Source organism: Camarhynchus parvulus, chromosome 1, assembly GCF_901933205.1.
Source record: "Camarhynchus parvulus chromosome 1, STF_HiC, whole genome shotgun sequence".
Lineage (NCBI taxonomy): Eukaryota > Metazoa > Chordata > Aves > Passeriformes > Thraupidae > Camarhynchus > Camarhynchus parvulus.
In genome coordinates, this window is record NC_044571.1 from 99,033,390 (window position 1) to 99,051,580 (window position 18,191).

General features: G+C 37.6%; 1 protein-coding gene across 14 annotated transcripts in view; it reads left to right on the forward strand.

The window, feature by feature from the left end:
- Positions 1–2,383: 2,383 nt before the first annotated feature.
- Positions 2,384–18,191, forward strand: part of ABI3BP (ABI family member 3 binding protein) — a 136,501-nt gene continuing 120,693 nt past the window's right edge. For all 14 annotated transcript variants that reach the window (XM_030961111.1, XM_030961001.1, XM_030961036.1 and 11 more), the window contains exon 1: positions 2,384–2,556. In XM_030961111.1, the coding sequence (XP_030816971.1) occupies positions 2,478–2,556 (79 nt within the window). In that variant the 5' untranslated portion in view covers positions 2,384–2,477. The remainder of the gene's footprint in view (positions 2,557–18,191) is intronic.

The window sequence follows — 18,191 nt, forward strand, 5'->3', positions numbered from 1 at the left end:
TTGTACTCTTGATGTATATTTAATGGAAAGTTACACTTGCATCTGCTTATACCAAAATTATCCCTGACAAAGCATGTCCTTGATAAGACAGAAGAAAATGCATCTTGACATGGGTTTTTGGACTCTGGGCTGGGGAGTGCTGTGTTCTACAAAGACCAGAGGGAAAGGGACCTGCACAGTCTGCCAGGGTGTCAAGGGGAAGGTTAAATATCTATATGGAACACCTAAGCAGAAAAGACATGGTTGGATAGTGCACCAAGGAGGAAGAAGTAAGATGTAAGTGGCAGCAGAGAATCAAGTATTTGTGAAAACAGGGATGGGACCATATTTATCTATGAGAGAGCTTGTGAGGTGGGTAAGTATGTGTTTGTTTCACTAAGGTTTCTCTGAGTAGAAGTTGGCCTTTGTGCATTTTTTTGGAAGGTGTTGTGTAATCTTTTGAAGGAAAGTGAGTTTGCCCTAAGACAAATAGGAGAGTCCAGTTTACACTAATACAAAGACAGCTCTGTGTGACCATGGAGCAATTTTTCCCATTATTCCTCCCAAGAGACAGTTACATCAAATGACTGATTTCTTATTTTTTAATTTTGAAGAGAAAAAATAGAATATGGTTTCTGGAACATTTTTGAAAATAGTACTTCAACTTAAAAAACAATAAGAATGGCATGTTTTCGCTCTGTATCCATCTTTCTGCCATTTAACACTCTTTTGGTGTGGTGTTTTGGGAGACCCCTGTCTAATTGTATGGCCTTTCAAACATCTTTTCATCTCATTCTAATTGTACCTGTCTCATTTACCTGTTCAGTGTTCATATTCAAGATCTGAATCCTCCCAAAGATCCTTCAGGTAATAGTGTTTAGGGATTTTTTGGGGTCTGTCTCAAATATTGACTTTGAAGTTGCTCTTCCCAGACTTGAGTTAGTGAATAATAAAAATGTTTCCTTATGTCCAAATTCAGATAGTATGATGAGTCTGGAACACATTCCCATAGTCCAGCTGTTTTTGTTATAGCTGTGTGCTGTCCATATTGATTAGAAGAGCTTGAAATTCCTCAGGTTTGTCTCTAAGACAATGACTGCTGGTTTCTTTTGTGAAGTTCTTCTTGAATTATGGCAAACACAGTGTCTTTTTAAATACATGATTTATCTGACCTTTAAGAAATGTTCTCATACGCTTCAAAATATTACTTTTTTATTTTAAACTACTAGTTTCTAAGCCGTGTATGAACTCTGTGATTTTCCCTGCTTATATACACTATAGAAGCAGAACAATGTCAGGTCCAGTCAAGCAGGGAGTGGGAGCAGACTAAGCCTACTGGAGAATTTCACATATTGTAAGCAAGAGATATGTTGAGGTTTGTTTGTTGATGGTTCTTTTGGGTTTGGTTTTGGGTTTTTCTTGTTTTTTTTTTTTTTTCTTGGTTTTTTTGTTATTTTTTCCCCTTGGGGACAGTTTTGGGTTTTCTTTGTTTGTTGGGTTGTTCCTTGTTTGGTTTTGGAGTTTTTATTTTGACTGAGAGAGAGAGCTATCACTACTTAGTTGGATAGATTTAATCTCTTTGGAAGCTTTTCCAGATCCTGAGACTAAATTCTTCCTTTTCTTCTGGTTTACCCTTTCCTTCCTATCTTCTCACTTGTGAGTGGGACCAAATGCTGTGCTTACTTGGCTCATTGTAAACATGGAATGCAACAGCTTTTAATGGAAAAATGGAACTTCTTTTCTATCTGAAGTTATGTAACTGGTGAGAAGATCACCCAGGAATGAGAAATGTTGCTTTATTCCTTTCAAAGTGTGGTGTACCCATTAACTCACCAGACACTTATGAAAGGGAAAATTATAAAGTATTTTTAAATTGCCAACACTAGATACAAGTGAAAAAATGACATTTAGATTTTTCAAGTCCAGTTCTTTTGCTGAGTAAATATTTACAATGTCTGTTTATAATGTCATGTCAAATTAAACTAGTATTTATTTTGCCTGGATGAAAGCCACAAGTAGCCTGAATTAACCTTAAGAAAAATGTTGAGATTGCAAAAATACTGAGGTCAATATAGCAAACAGTTCTCTGAGTACTGCAAATGCTGTTTTTGCAGTTTAAGTCCAGCTCTCTTGGATAAAACAGTGAAAATGTCTCTCATCAGTTTTCCATTAATAGAAAGTTTGATATTCATGATTTTATTTTCATGAAATAGAAGTAATAAAATGGTAATGTCTTACCCTTAGTGGTGGAAAAGATCTTGTAACAAACCCCAGAAGATTATCGCAGGGGGGAGCCTGATAATATTTTTTTATGCTAATTCTGGTTTTGCAGTGGGAGTGAATGATGTCATCCTGTCTCCTCCCACTGTGTAAACTATGCTCGTGTCAAAGTGTTGCTGCCTCTTGTCACAGAGAGAACGGTTCCCTTAAATGCAGCTGCAGTACTTCTGTGTGATACCTGTCAGAGCCATTCCCAGTGCGAGGTTGGGTTTGTGACCATGATGTCAAGATTTGTCTGTCTTCTTTTCTGTGGATATATTGCACTAAACCTGGGAAATACTCAGAAATTGCCAAGAGGCAAGTAGCTATGAACAACTTTCTGGGGGTTTGTTTGTTTTTCTGCTGTGGGACTTCGGGGGTTTTTAAAGCCTGTGTTTTGTTGTGGAAATTTGCTTTCAACATGTTAGAAATGATTAAGGGTAATAGACAAGATGAAAGAAGGTCAAGGAAAAGGGCAAATCCAGGTATAACAGCAACCTTAAAGCTGTTGAATAAAATAAGCTCAAAAGTTTTTATGGTATCTTGTGACTCTAGTGAGAATTATCATGACAAAGTTACTGTATTTAATGATTTTGTAGTGATTTGAACAGCAGTGTGCAGGTCTGTGGTTTGGTATCTTAAAGACAATATGACTTGGAGGCACCCTGTGTTGCTGGTGGAAGATTTCAGTTCCGTCTTTGAAAGAACTTGTATACTTTCCCTTTATATCTATCCTAGCAATTCAGTAGGAATTGACTAGTGTTGGTCAGGTTGCATGCATTTTGAGGGAGAGAAATAGGATTGATTAAAATTTATACAAATAGAAAAAACCCTCCAAACCTCTGTGAATATTGTTTAACCATTCCTTTCTCCCAGAGTCTGGAAGTACAGTAGACTTGCAAAGCTGGCAGTGATCTCTTCTTCTCCTTGGTTATATGACACACGTAACATTGGCATTTTAATAGTATTTTATTGTTTACTGCAGGAAGAGCAATCATAGCATAAAATTAAAAGAATATTTCTCTATCTGGATGGTAAAACACTTTGTAGTGCCTTGGCATTCAGGCAGCAGTTTCACAACTGTTTCTGTGCTGCACGTATTGCTCTCACTTTGTGGCAGTGCTTGCCTGAGTCCACTGTGCTTTGTAATGCATTTCACATCTGCATTCTCCTCCAGCCACCAGCATTTAGAAGAACCTGTGATTGTTATGAGAGTGTTTATTAAGAAATTAGCACTTTGAGGGCTTCCTAGGAGATTCTCTTTCATAGAAAGGAATAAAAGGAATTTGGGGGAGTAGAGGTGATTTTTCATCCCCACCCCTCTTTAAGATACTTTTTTTCCCCAAAATTTCATTATTTTTCTTTCTTTCCTATAATGATGTTCTTTTGAAATTATCTTTCTTTTAATCACATCTTCTGGAGCCAATGTGGAGATTTTTGCTGGTAATAGTGGAACAGTGTGTAGTCTGCAAGTAACAGATATGCAGTTCAAGTCAAGCTAACTCTAAGAATTTAGTTTTGTCAAAAAAGGACTTAAGAGAGGATTATGTTGACCAGACAGGAATCTTGTATGTGTTGCCTAGACTGAGGGAAGGAACTTTTCCAGTGCTTGCCTTTTTAAATGATTTCACTGGACTTTCTGCTCACTACTGTAAAATAATGGCTCTAAGTTTATGCTAACTGTGAAATTCAGACAAAGCTTCTAATCCACTGCAAGATTAACTCTGGCATGCATTTTTTCTGTCCTAAAATAACATTGCAGAAGTGAAGTTCTGTTTGCCAAGTGCATAAAACTGCAGGTGGAAACTTCATTTCTTTTCAGTGAAATAACATTTTTAAGATCCTCCCATTGCAGTGTGGCAACATCAGTCTATTCTTTTGTTTGTAGCTGCCTCTCCAGTTACTATTTTCAAATAATTGCATTGAAAAAGCAAGTGTATTAAAAGCAGTACTTAGCTGCTATCCAGAAATGTTTGAAGGATTGTCTTCTACAGCAATTTCTTGTTTGATAGGGACTACTTTTTTTTCCTAAGGAAAGAGAATATGTGGATCTTAAAGTGTTTTAAAAATGAAAATATGTACTGGTAATATTCTGTTTTAAGAGGACTTCTCTGCCTTGCTCTGCATGCTTAAATTCCAGTGAACTCCTGTGCTCCTTAAGTCCCAAAGTATGTAACTGAGGTTTCAGAGTCGCCCTTGCTCTCTGGGCAACAGTGGAATCAAGTTCATAACTTGAAGGAGAGCAATCTGGCCAAACTCGCTTTCTGGTGGTGCAGGTACTTGTGGGAACAGGTTATCAGAATAAATCTTGCCCTTACCAGCACTTTGCAATTCTAGTGCTCCAGTCTTCTCTCCCAGAGGTGGAACGCATTGACCCCGTGTCTCATGGACTGAGATTTCCTTTCACTGGTACAAGGTGGAAGGAACATCTTGCCTCCTGCAGCTGCAAAGGAACAGAGCCAGCACAGTGACTTCCAGAGCTGTTTGACAGACTGTGTGCAAATGTGCTGGTCAGGAGGCTGGAACACAAATTGTTCCCTTTTCCCATATATTTTTGTACTTTCACCTCCACATGTGTGTGTTTTACTAGGATAAAAAAGAAAATATTATTGCTGTTCTCAAAAGTGTTTTTTTGTTAATGAATTCTTTCATTGTTTTGACATCAAAGATTAAGGTATTGTTGGAGGAATAATAATGATAAGTAAAGACAATATAATTGGGAAAGGAAGGCTGGTGGGTAATGTGTTCTAGTATGAAGGCAGTGGTTTTTACAAATATGTCTGTGTTTCATCTGGGGGATCAGCTGCTAAGAAAATTCTGCAGTCAATGCCTTTGGATACTGAGTGAGGGATCACAGAACACCAGAGTGAGAGATGGTGGTACCATTACAGATGACATTTCATCCAGCATTTCAGCAGCTGTCTGTTCAACTTTGTCTGGTCTCTAAAGTTTTCTTCTGATTGGAATTTTTCTACTTTTTTTGTCTCTCTCATTATGACATTATGCCAGTGCCACCCAACATATATGATTCTAAAGTTCAACACTGTTGTTCTTTATTGATGGATGGAAACATGCTCTAATTTTTATGGTTCTGTATAACAGAAAAGTTCCATTCTTAAAGAGCTCAGTGTTGTCTCTCTAGACAGGAATTAAGTACAGACAAAAAGACTTCTCTTTAGAGAATGAGTTGGTGAGCAGATCATCCCAGACAGAGATGAGAAAACAAAGTCACAGAATCCAGAACAAACAAGTTACAGGACGTAATCCCCAAGACTGTACTGCCCTATAAACCGTGTTTCATTGTCATCTCTCCAGCTGGAGCCGATGCAATTGTTGAAGCAACAACTGAAGAATAAGTTCTTAGTGTTTGGTAAAACAGCATTTCATGTTTTTGATTTTGTCACTTGACTTTCCAGTTACAGCACAGAGGCTCATGAAAATGTGGTTTTTCACTAAAATCTCTGTTTCTGATAGCTTTGTCTATCTTCATGTTCTGTTTTACTTTGTTAGAGCTGAAAAGAATTTGGGGTTGAGCATCCCTTCTTATAAAATTTCAGTTTTAGGAAGTTATTTAAAAAAAGAGTCTCAATTTTTTTTCTGGTTTGGTTTTTTTTTTTTTTCAGGGGATTTTTGACATATTTCTGACCACTGTGGTTTTCCTACTATTTGAATTAGTCATCAGGTACAGTGGAATTCAGGTCCATCCTGGTTCTACTTTCCAGGACTCAGACCTATCCTACTCTGCTGTCCAGGAAGGGCTCAGGAAACCCTAATTTGGCTTTCTCCTGGTTGCTGTCTTCTTAGGGGAAAAGAATATGGACTTGACATGTCTTAGGGGACCATGTGAAAAAGCCTGATTTACAAACTCCTGTAGAGAAAAACAGATCCAAAACTTCCTTGTATCTACAGTTGTCAGCAGTGGGGTTAAGTGGGAAAAATAATTGTTTTGCACTGAGGATTTGTTTCTTTGTTTGGAAGTCCTGAATATGTTTGGTCTGATATTGTAGATATCTACTAGCTAATATTTGTACTTAAGGTAATTGTAACTGACATCTCTTCTAGAGTGAATGCTGTATTTACAGTAGACTCCCAAACTTTGACATTTGAGAAAAGGAGTAGACTAATTTTATTCCTAGCTAAGTTTGCTGGCTGTGCTGTGTGACATAATACATCTTACTAAGCAGAGCATGTGTTTTCATTTACTAGTGTCAAACAGTTCAAACAATGTAGAGTTATTTCAATGTATCACAGTTATTATATTGCAACAGCCAAACTTTAAACTTTTGTGCTGCCCTCTCCTTTCGTGCCTTTGGTAGCTGTAGGGTGGCAGGGCAAAAACTGTCAGACAGGGAGAAGTCTCCAGGAAGTTGTGGGTTTTGAGCATGCAATGAAGCTGGCATATCAAAATATCACAAAAGGATTGAAATGACATGTGGTTTATATGTTACTGTCCCCATGGTTTATAAAACATCTTTCTGGGAACTATTTTTCAAAATGCACAATGCATTAACCTTTAAAAGACGTTTTTGTGAAGAAGAGACAGTTTGAACTACATTATTTAGCTTCATTTTTTGTTGTGTCTGGAAAAACAAGTGCAAAATTAATTGGGGTTTTTTGTGAAATATTTTTCTTATGTTTAATGACACACAAGTGACAAGTCCAACAGAAAATTTAAAAGGTATCCTTTATCTGGTGTAATAGAGTGACAAGGGTTTTCAGTCACTAGATATGTCATGGCAAATTTGGCTGATTCTTGCTGAGAGTGAAAACAGCCCATAAGAATGTAACAATTATAGCAGTCCATTTAATCAAAATTATCTTATCATGCAGACAGTTGTGTCCTAGGCTTGCACATAAACATATCAAAACCCAGTACTGAGTGTCAGGCTTCTGAGTTCAAAGATAATCTGTAATACCAGAATTCCATTTTTGTATTGGCACATGCAGCGGTGCAACATTGTGATGATACATGTGGGTGGATTCTGCCAGAATTAAATTCCACTGCATATGAACGCCTCCAAATGATCTCACTGCTGGGTAATCTATATAACCTTCCACCTCTTCATTTTAATTTTCGTGTTCCCAAGTATCTCTTTTCAAACCTTTCTTTTCAGCTCTCCTCCATATAATCTTTGGCTTTAGCTGTTCCAGAATGACGAGCTAAATAATTCACTTGAGAGGAGAGCTGTAGGCTAAATCCTGCTGCTGCTGTGGGGCCAGACCCACTGTATATGGATGGTACAGTCTGTGTATCTGTTGAGCGATGATACAGTGAATGGACAAGGGGTTTGAGCCTTCTTTGGACCTTTTGGACTCACCAGGTGTGCACTGCACACTGCATGTGGAAACGAAAACCTCTGCCTGCCCCAGGGGGAAAAGATGGCTAGCAGTGACCTGCCATAGTCAGAACTCTTCATGCAGCTCCTAGTGGATTTATTTTCCTTGGGGGAATTCAAGTGCAGACTTGAAATTGTTTGTGAGCAAGACAAATCTGTTGCTGTGGAGCATTCTTGACTGCTGCCTTTTACAGAAGACAGCTGGAGACCTCCTCACTGCCATGGTGGATCTTGGTGAGAACAGAAGCAGGTATTCATGTTCTGGACAGCCTGCAGCCTAAAATAGGGGCCATTAGCATAACAGCCCAGTCTGCAATGTCTTCCTAAGTGAAAAGGGCAGCTGGAAACAGGCCAGATCCTACTCAGACTTGTTTGACAGGCCTTAGTTCAAATGGTCTTACTTAAAAATTGTTTTTTCTACCATACAGGATAACGTGTATGTAATGCTAGTTTGCATTGTGAGATACATGTTTGCCTTATTGTGCTGTGAGAATGGTGCTTGTGAAGATGACTGCTGGCAGCATCATGAATGAAAGTGTTCTGTGGGCAAGCCTGGGCCAACTTTTCTGCCATACCTCAAAACATAACAATCATGTGCCATTTTACTCTGGCTACATCAACTCTAAACCTCCTCACTTGAGCAAACCAGTGTGTGTCATATCAAGGGGAAGAAAAAACAGGTTAAGTTTTGAACCACCAAGTGAATTTCTACTGTTCATGAAGTCAGGATTGTAGTTATGGTCACCAGAATTGAATGCTTTTGCACTCACTGCTTCACCAAAGTGATGTCATCAGAGTGTGCAGGTATCCAGGCAAGGTTGTGGAAGGATGGTTGCATTAAGAATATCAACACAGAGTCTTCACCCATTCAGAGCTGCTGAATAAAATGCTGGTAAAGAGTTGAGGCTCTAGCTGTGAAGATTCTAGACCTAAAGGCAAGGAGGTAGAGAATGCTCTTCTCTGAGAGGAAAACTACTTTCCTCCCAGTCTGGAGGGAGCTTTACTGCACTTCTTCAGAGGTTGGTAGACAAAATATAATACTTTAGAGTTCTTGCTGATGTCCATCACTTTGCAATAATTTAGTATTGTTTACAGCATCTTCTGGAAGAAAAATAAATGAGGCAAGTGAATCCATAATTTTTTAGGCTAATTGTAGCCATGGCTTGTGACGGCGGTCACAAGGGTTTTGGGGTGATGGAAGAGATGTAGATCTTTGACTCCATTACAGAAGGCTTGATTTACTATTTTATTATATATACATATACTATACTATACTAAAAAGAAAAGGAAAGGAGAGCTTCCAGAAGCTGCTAAGCTAAGCGAAGAAAAGTAAAGAATGATAACAAACCAGCTCTCTCGGGCTGTGTCCGAGAGATCTCAGTTCTAGATTGGCCATTAACTATAAACATCCAAGCTGTGCCAATCCAGACAGACCTGTTGCATTCCACAGCAGAAGATAACCTATTGTTTACATCTTGTTGCTGAACTTCTCAGCTCCAGCAGGAAAATCCTAAGAGAGGATTTTTCATAAAAGAAATGTCTGTGACAATGGCTCTTATATTAATACTGTTTACCTCGAACAAACATGTCATCAGGGTTCCATGTGAATAAATCCACTTTGATAAAACCCAACTTAATGACGTGCCTAAACCTCTGCATGTGATTTGATTTTTGTTTATTTTGTGTGTGTATAGGGTGTGCTAACACTAGGGTGTCACTGCATGTACTTAAAAAGAAATTGCAATTCTATACTCTTTCTCAAGTTGAAGAGTTGATGGCAAAATGGATTCTCAGAGTATGAGGGAATTATTTTTTAGGGCTATTCCAGCATTTTAATATAGTTCAGAGGTGTTGCATTATTCTTAAAATCTACTCAGGAATAGCACGATTCAATAGAGTGGGAAAAGATTCTTTCCAATCACCTGCAGTTGTGGCATTAGTCTATGAATCTATAAATGGCCACAGAATGCTTGATATGAGTTTACATAATTAATACTTGGGAACCTGGCCAATTTTAAAAGACTGAGAGGTATGCAGGATAACATTATTTTTAAACTCACATTTAGAAAAGACTTCTTCTATCAGCCGCTTGCAATATCTGCTTTATATTAATTATTCACTTCATTTTTCTTTCTGTGATGGAAATGTCTGGAGTAATTTTAGAACACATAAAATTGTGGTTGGTTCAAAAATACAAATATGTATGCTTGAAATGTCCCAGAAGATCATTTTCTGACTCCAAAGTTAAAACATTTTCTGGCAATTTAGATTACCTCATTAGCACAGTTCAAGCCTATACATGAACAAGAAAAATGCACACTGAGAAAATCACAAGACTTTCAGACTTTATCGCTTATCACTGTTCTTTTGAAAGCTCAGTGTCAGAACAACATGAACAAACACACTGACAACAAAGGCATGGGTGCAATAGTCTGAAAGTTGATAACAGATTGAGCTTTGGGATAGAAATAATAGAAATAAAACTGCTGTCTGACCTGAACGTTTTGGCAGAGTTCCATTCTGTGGCTCATGCAAACACTGAAGTTGTTGGATTAAATGGCAGGGCAGAGTTTCTATTTATAGCACAGTGTGCAGCTTGTTTCACAGTCAGGGAAGTGGCTGCAGTCAGTCTTAAGAACCATGAATTCCCTTGGTTTGATGGAGAGCTGACTCAGGTAAAAGTGGTGAGGTTTCATATTCAGCTTGAATCAATAGGTCTCCTTCTTCTGTCATAAAGCTGATTAAGAGACATTTACTGTGTGAACATGACTATGAAATTGCTTCACAGTGGCAGCTCGTCATTTGCTACCTTACAGATGAGCATCAGCTTTTAGGTATGATCTGACATGCACCAATGCTGTATCTCTTCAGCAATCCTTCCTGCTCTTTGGTATAATTACAAGGAACACAAAAACTGGCAATTCTAATAGAAATGTCTTCTTGCTTCTGTTGGTTATTCAGTGCTCCTTAGTAGCTGAATCTGATGTAACTCGGTGTTATGGAATAGGAGGTTATTTATGTCCTTTGTTGATCAAGTCTGTATAGACATAAATAAGATTTTTTTCCCCAGAAGATTAGAATACTAATCATGCAATCAATTTTAACTGAAGAGCTTCTTTTGAATTGTTGGCAGATTTGGGGATTTTTGCTCCTAACAGAAAATCTGTACTCACCTTGCACACAAGTAGCCAAGTCATGAGTGTGATTTGACACAGACTCTCCGGTACACTGAGGCATTCGCGTGCACACACAAAGGCAGTGTGGGATCTTGCTCATTGGCTTTTGGTAAATGCATTACACAAAAAATTATCTCTTTTAATCTTTCGCATTTTCATCAGTCCCCTGTACTCTCACAATTTTGGTAACGTGATCAAATAGCAGTTGATAAAAGCATTAGTATGTTGCTAATGTACAGCCATGAATTCTTAGAAAGCAGCTTCTCAGTAATGTAACAGATGTTTATTGTGCTCCATTTCCACTCAGAAATACTTAGAGCAATTAGCAGGGGAGATCATATGCTATTATTATACTTATTTGAAGGCAATGTGAGCTTGCTCATAGTATTAAGGATGAAGAAAAGTTAAATATAGGGAATAGATTATATAGGGAATAGATAATCTCATTTATGCCCTGTTGAATCTTCAGACATTGTGAAGAATTTTTTCCATGACATGGCCCTTCTAGATCTTTTTTCAATAATTTGTTTTTGTAGTATTAAAACACATGCCAAAAAGCTGGCACAGGGAAGACATCTCATGTAAAAACTCTGAAGTCGTGAAGCATTATTTATGTGCTTAATACACTCTTAAGTCAGAGAGCATTCCTTGGGAATTAATGTAATCTACTGCACACTGGGTTCCAAGATCAGTAATGAGAGAGACATAGTTTCCTACATGCCATAAATTCTCCATGAGCATTTGGATAAATGCCTGAGAGAAGTACAAGTAAAAGTGCAAAGTCAGGCCTACAAAGATTGCTTAGCTAATGGTGTGCATAGGTGTATATGCCCCTATTCCACCCCAAAGTTTTCATAAGCCTTCCTTTTGTGTAGGTGATAGTATTCTTTGTTGGCATTTTTCTTTCAATGAAACACCAGCTGGAGAGTTTATTTTAAAAAAGTAATATAGACATAGGAAGATAGAGAGATTACTTCCTGCAGCCTTCTTTCATCTCTGTAGATAAAAGGCAACATGGTGAAAATAGAGCAGGTGATGTAACAGATAAAGAATTTGGAAATATAGTCAGAGAACATAAACTCTGTGCCATGTCCTGGGTAGGAAAGGAAATATGTGGGAGAAAAGATGAAACACCTTCATTATCAAAAAATAAGTATTTGTCTTATCTTAGTGCTCCATTAATCATAGACATAGCTTTTATTTTATGTCTGGTACACTTACTAGGCTTGGTGTCCATTATTTTCTGCTATCCACTGATTTAGTGGATAGCAGATTTGGTGGAAGCATTTACTTCATATTTTAGTTTTCTTAAGATGAGTTAACAATGCCTCTGTTTCACAGTGTGTTCATAAAGCTGAAAAAGAATTTCTGTCAAATTTAGGAATTCTAAACGTATGACGTATTTATTAGTACTTTTAAAATTGAAGATGTAATTAATTGCTTCTTTTCTCTAGATGTGTTTGAACTGTAGGATCTTTCCTTTGATCTCTGCAAACTCAAAATGTGGAACAATATAGAAGAAGATTAAAAGGATCACCTCTGATTTTTCGTAATCTGTTGGGGTTTTTGTTGGGTTTATTTTAGAGTAGTAGTAAGAAGCCAGGTCATCAGTCCTGAGATCTGTCTCATCTAATGGTGCAAGATGAGATACATTTTCCAGCTGGGAAAACTATGTGCAGTTGGAATCAATCCTTATAGGACTGGGCTGGATCCAGCAAGTGTCATAGACATGTGTGAGAACGTTCAGTTTGGAGACCAGGAACATAAGCAAAACCACTTTATTTTGACTGCTCTTTTGGAAACATAGGGCAATTTTTTAAAGTTTACATTTTGTTTGTTTGTTTGTGTCTACAGCTTTCTAAACCAAAGGAAAGTAACTGGCTAAAAGCTTTGTTGACTCCATTGACTAGCCAAAATCATAGTTGTCCAAGCCCAATAGAATTTAATATTTCAGTACTGCTTTTGTTACTGACAGAGTTTTCTTACTCTTTCTGAGTTTAGCATTTGATATGCAACACTGCCCAGGAATCCTTATGTGTGCTTCAGATATTTAATTGCTTTATCATCTGTCCACTCCTTAAAAGTGGGGGATTTATTCCAAAGTTAACACAGAATATTGCAAACGCCTTTGCCAAGTGCCATTCAGAGCTGTTAATCCTTGCTCTATTTGAAGTCCTGTATGTCTTGGGTGTTATTTGGAGCAGAGAACACAGGTATTTTATGTGATCATATGTGGGTTGCAGTGCTGGAAGTGGAAAATCATTGTGGCTTCAGAAATGGATAATCACATTCCATTTCCGTATTTTTGCATATTATTTTAAAGATTGTTGCTTCAATTATACCCAGCGTAGTGGGGGACTTATAAACACAATGTCACCTATTTCTGAATGGGTGTCAGCATCTAGATTGTTTTCCTTCAATTCCAAACCAGGTAATTATGGACAACTCATCTGCTTCTATTCTTTTCCACAACCCAAGTTCTTTCCCCAGTGTGCACAAAGCACAAAACATTCTCCCTCACTGAAGTGAGTATAGAAATTACACTGGATGTTGCTCAAGATCCAGAAAGAGCTTCTTAAGCAATATCAAAGAGGTATCAAAAGGAACTTTGGACTTTTAACCACTGACTGCTATTCTTTGAGCCCAGTTTTCTATCTCCCGTGTAATGGTGGCATTCAGTCTGCATTTCTCCAGTCTGACAGGAAGGATACCTGTGGAAATTGTGCCAAAGTTGAAGTAAATGATGTTCACCCCTTTCCCATTGTATGCAAAGCCAGGAATAACATTACAGAAGGCAGCAAGCTTTGCCAGACAGGCCGGCCTTGGTAAATTTGCTCTGGCTGTTCCAAATCACCTTCTTGTTCATCATGTGCATAGATGGGACTGTTCCTGGTGACTGAGCCTAGGGACAACAGCTTGCAGTTTCCTGGATGCTCTCTCTTGCCTTTACTCAGTCAATTGCACTGAGATATTTTTCTCTTCTCCGTAACAAATATTACTTCTCCCTGGCAATTCTCTTACGGTTATCTATATACTGAAGAGACCATGCCTAATTGGATTTTCATTTTCTATGTCTTAGAGATAGGAAGTAGGATACTGGGATTCACACGGAGGAGGGCAGCCCTCCTTGAAGCTTTATGGTATATATTTAGATGTGCAGAACAAAAGTAGTAGCCTTCAGTTGGAAAAACAGTAATATTTACAAGGAAACATAGAGCTGAAATGGACTTCCTGAACTTATTTTGAACACCTTGTTCTTATTCCCAAGACAGTTTGTTCCAGAGTGTATCTCCCTGTATCAGTTTTCCAGGATCTTCTTGCTGCAGTTTGTCTCTTCTTTTCACAAATGTGGAGCAGAAGTAATTTATAATGCTTTTCCTCAGGGCTTGGTTTGTTTGCCATATATATTTGGATACTGTTTTCATATTTATCTATGTACTTTTTCTCTAAGCTCAATGACTTCTGTTTTCTCAGGCTTCTTTCCTGGGCAATATACTCTGTACCTCTAGTCATTGAATTTGATTTTTTTCCTGAATTTATCAAGATGGTCTGTTTTGCAGTGCTCTATATATTGATCCATTAGTGGATGACAAACTATGTATTTATCCATTAGTGATAAGAGATCTTTTTAGAAGTGAGAACTAACATAACAGGACTGGGATCCATTTCTTCAGATTTAAAATAGAGAAGGTAACAATTTTGAAACATACCTAGACATGTTGGGGATTCTGAGACTTATAGATTAATTTACAACTAAAGGGTTAGAAGTACATGTTGGTTTCAAATTTATTTGAATAAATCTTGTAAATCCTCCTAGCTGTCTAAATACTTCTGTCTTTAAGCAGGTTTGTCCCTAAAAAATAACCATGTGCTTAATCAGAGAAGGAGGTAAAACAAAGTTAGCTTAAAAAACATCTAACCCAATGTGACAGAATACTCAGCTAAAGACTTGCTCCTTCGTTTGCTTGGATTATGGCAAATAAGGTAATACTTATCATACAAGATGATTTCAGTGTATGACTACCTATTTTGTTCTATTAATGCAGATAAACATGCAAATTTCAATTTATTACTGCTTGAAGTTTTTTTAACTGTTGATTTGGAGCTGCCTTATTGTTACACAGTAGAATTTATACTTTCTTGCTGTTGGTTATTTTGATATTCTTCTTTTATATGATTCCTCCCAAAGTGTTTCAAAAGATCCCCAGATGAGTAGTCACAGAGTGAAAAAAAAATTAAGTATTATGATGTAATAAATGGTGATGACATGTAAGGAATAGACTCTAAATTGGCTGTAGGAAATGAGTTGTTGAGCTTTTCCTACTGAGGAGAGGTTGTTAAAGAAAGTCCCTGATTTTATCCAACTGATCAACTCTAAAGTATGACCACCTTGTATGAGGCCAGGTCCAAAAAACACATTTCTCTTTTGGTGTTTGCATTGGCTGATGCTTTGTAAAGGGTTAACAAAGAGAGATAGACCTAGAAAATCTGTGAGACTCTCCTTGCTCTGCACAGTCTTCTGCTTGCCTTTACTGAATATATTTATGCAGAATCTGTCAGGTTCTTTGGCCAGGACACAGTTTTCTCCATAGCCTAGCCTGGGTGGAGTTGCCTTGGACTTGTTTCCTTGGACAGGAGAAAAAGCCAGGATTGGAAAGACAGCTCTTCTGGGCAAGATGCAGTCAGTGTCTCATCAGCTCTCTCCAGGTGAAATTACATCCTGAAAAATACATACCAGGCCAATCTGGAAAAAACAACAACAAATAATGAGCTTTGAGAGTAAAGCCAGGGGAACAAGGCCCTGGATAACCTAAAGACATCAGATTAAGCTTTATCCTGCTACAAATAAGTGATCCATAATCTAAATTGAAATAAAAGTTTCAGGTTTCTTTTTTAACAAGTAGTTTTTGTCTTGCCCTTTTAAATTTGTGCACTGTTTATTTTAAAAGTGTTATCTATCAAAAATTATTCAACTTAAAGGAGTTTCAAAGGACATTATGCATTTAAAATAATGAATAGGCTTGGTTTTGGCCCTATCCTTCAAAAATGCTGAATTGTTCAGTGTTGAATTTTATAAATTTTTACCATCAAAAACCAAACTAAGTTTACTAACTGGACACATAAAGGAGCTGAATTTTCTGAGGTTCAAAATAAAAATTAAACAGAATCTCATGAGAGGAGCCAGGGTCAGGTTCTTTTAAATCACACCAAAGAAGTTTTCAGAGGTCTAACTCCTCTTCCCTTTTCCATCAGAGCTGCAGGCTTGGTTATTTTCAAAGAGCAGTTTTCTTCCTTGTTTCAGTTTCTTCCTTGTTTTCAGTTTTGTTTTGTATTTTAATAAATAATGAAAAATGACCTGCAGAATGGAAGGTGGAATTGGGGGTTGGACCACTGAAATGGAATCCCAAGTTTAAACCCAGACTGTTTTCAGCTTTTCACCCTAAAAATAAGGACAATTACTTTACTAAGTCAACTAAAAAGTAATTTTAAACCAACATGTTTAAGGAACCTTGTGAAGGAGACAGTGATAAAGATGGAAGTGGAACTTCAGTGAAGTTCTTGAATGACCCAAAAACTGGCGAAACAGATGGCAACATTTGAGCAATGGATTTCCTTTGTACAATGGTTGCTGTAGCTACATAGAAGCTGGAATTGCTAATAACTACATCTTTACCTCTGCATTGACCTAACTGGTCCTAAAGTACTAATGAGTACGGCTCATTCACTCAGTCCTGAACTGCAATATTCACTAGAGAGGGATTGGCAAAATAAGTTTTAAAACCTTGTCATTTTGTAATATAAATGCTCTAACAATTCTCCTTCAGAAGTATATGTTTAGTTTATAACATTAAAGAGCAGCATATTTTTGATTAGCATGAATAAAACTAAATGTGCATAGCAACTGGAGGGAAAGGTGTGTAACCTTGAAATAGTGCTGTGAGAAAGGACACAGGAAGGGATGGGGCTGCCCCTGGGCCCTCACAGGGCACCTCTTCCTTTTGGCTCACTACCTTCAGCTGAACACCCATATTGAGGAGTTTCCCTAGTGCATATTTCAGCTACTCCTGAAATTCCTATTCGTTTAGTAGTGAATTTCTTCAGTATGTAATTCACTATTCATTTAGTAGTGAATCTCTCTATCATTTAAATTACTAAAATGCCCCCAGATATGAAAGAGATATGGAAGGAATTACAGTTTATGCTATTTTATTTGCTGTGTGCATTCTGTTAAGAATGTTGATACACTTAAGAAAAGTTGCCCTCTTTGAAATGAAAGTAGTTTGAAGGTGTAAGTTGAGAGCTCAAGGGTTTGGTTTTTGTAGATAGACATGTTTGTTTTTGTTTTGCACAGTTGCATGTTGACAGTCAATTCTTCCGAAGCAATGTTAGACTTGTGTAGGCATAATAATACTTTGAAAAAAAATGATTGGGGAACTTCATTTGCAAATGACAAAACTACATGCAAGGCTGTTAGCTCACCCTCCCCGAAAAAGATATTCTTGGTTCCCCTCTTCATATGGCACCTACTTTCATCATCCAGAGTATTTGTGAGTTTGAATTTCACAGCAAGGGACCTTAGTGTTTGATGTAATCTATTACGAGAAAGGATCCTCAGCTATCTTATTGGAGAGTGCAAAGACAGATTTTCGGCAGAAGTGCAGAGTAATTTGGCAAGAGGCGCTAGACACAAACTGGAATATGGGAAATCCCAGTTGGATATTAGGACTTTTTTTTTTTTAACAGAAGTATGCTAAGCACTGAAACAGATTACCCCAGAGATGTTAAGGAATCTGTGTCCTCAGAGGTGTTCAAGACTCAGCTGGATGCGGCCCTGAGCAACTTGAGGCTTTGAGAGGGAGTTGAACTAAATGACTTAGAGAAGTTCCTTCCACCCAAAGTTATTCCATTATTCTGTGCTTGTGGCTGCTTTAGAAGTGTGTCTTGTCTATTGTAGTACATAGAAACAGAACTATTTTTAAATGTTTTCCATTTTAAGATATATTTGGGTTGCAGCCAAACAACCAATATTTCTCCATGTTTGGCAGCCAAAATAAATACAAAAACATAAAAGAGCAGAAAATAAAAGTTTCATAGTTTTAGATTATCATTGAAAGCTTGCCTGGTGGTACTATGACACCAGATTTGGAAAAATCAAAGCACTGCTGTGAATGATTTGAATAAATGAGGTAGTGCTCACAAATAGATGGTGCTAATATATTTTCATAAGGCACACTTCATTTGTCTAGCACTCTGGGAGGCAGTGCTGGGTCTTGCCTTCATGCCCCTTAAAATCTTTGAAATAGTGGAAAATAAACAGTTTCAATGTAAGGCAAAAGGAATTCTGGCAACAAAGCCAAATTTGCTGTAATACACTACAGCTGTATTCACCCTCTAGTTTTGTAGGGTAGAGTTCAAGGATCCTCACTCTATGGATAAAAAC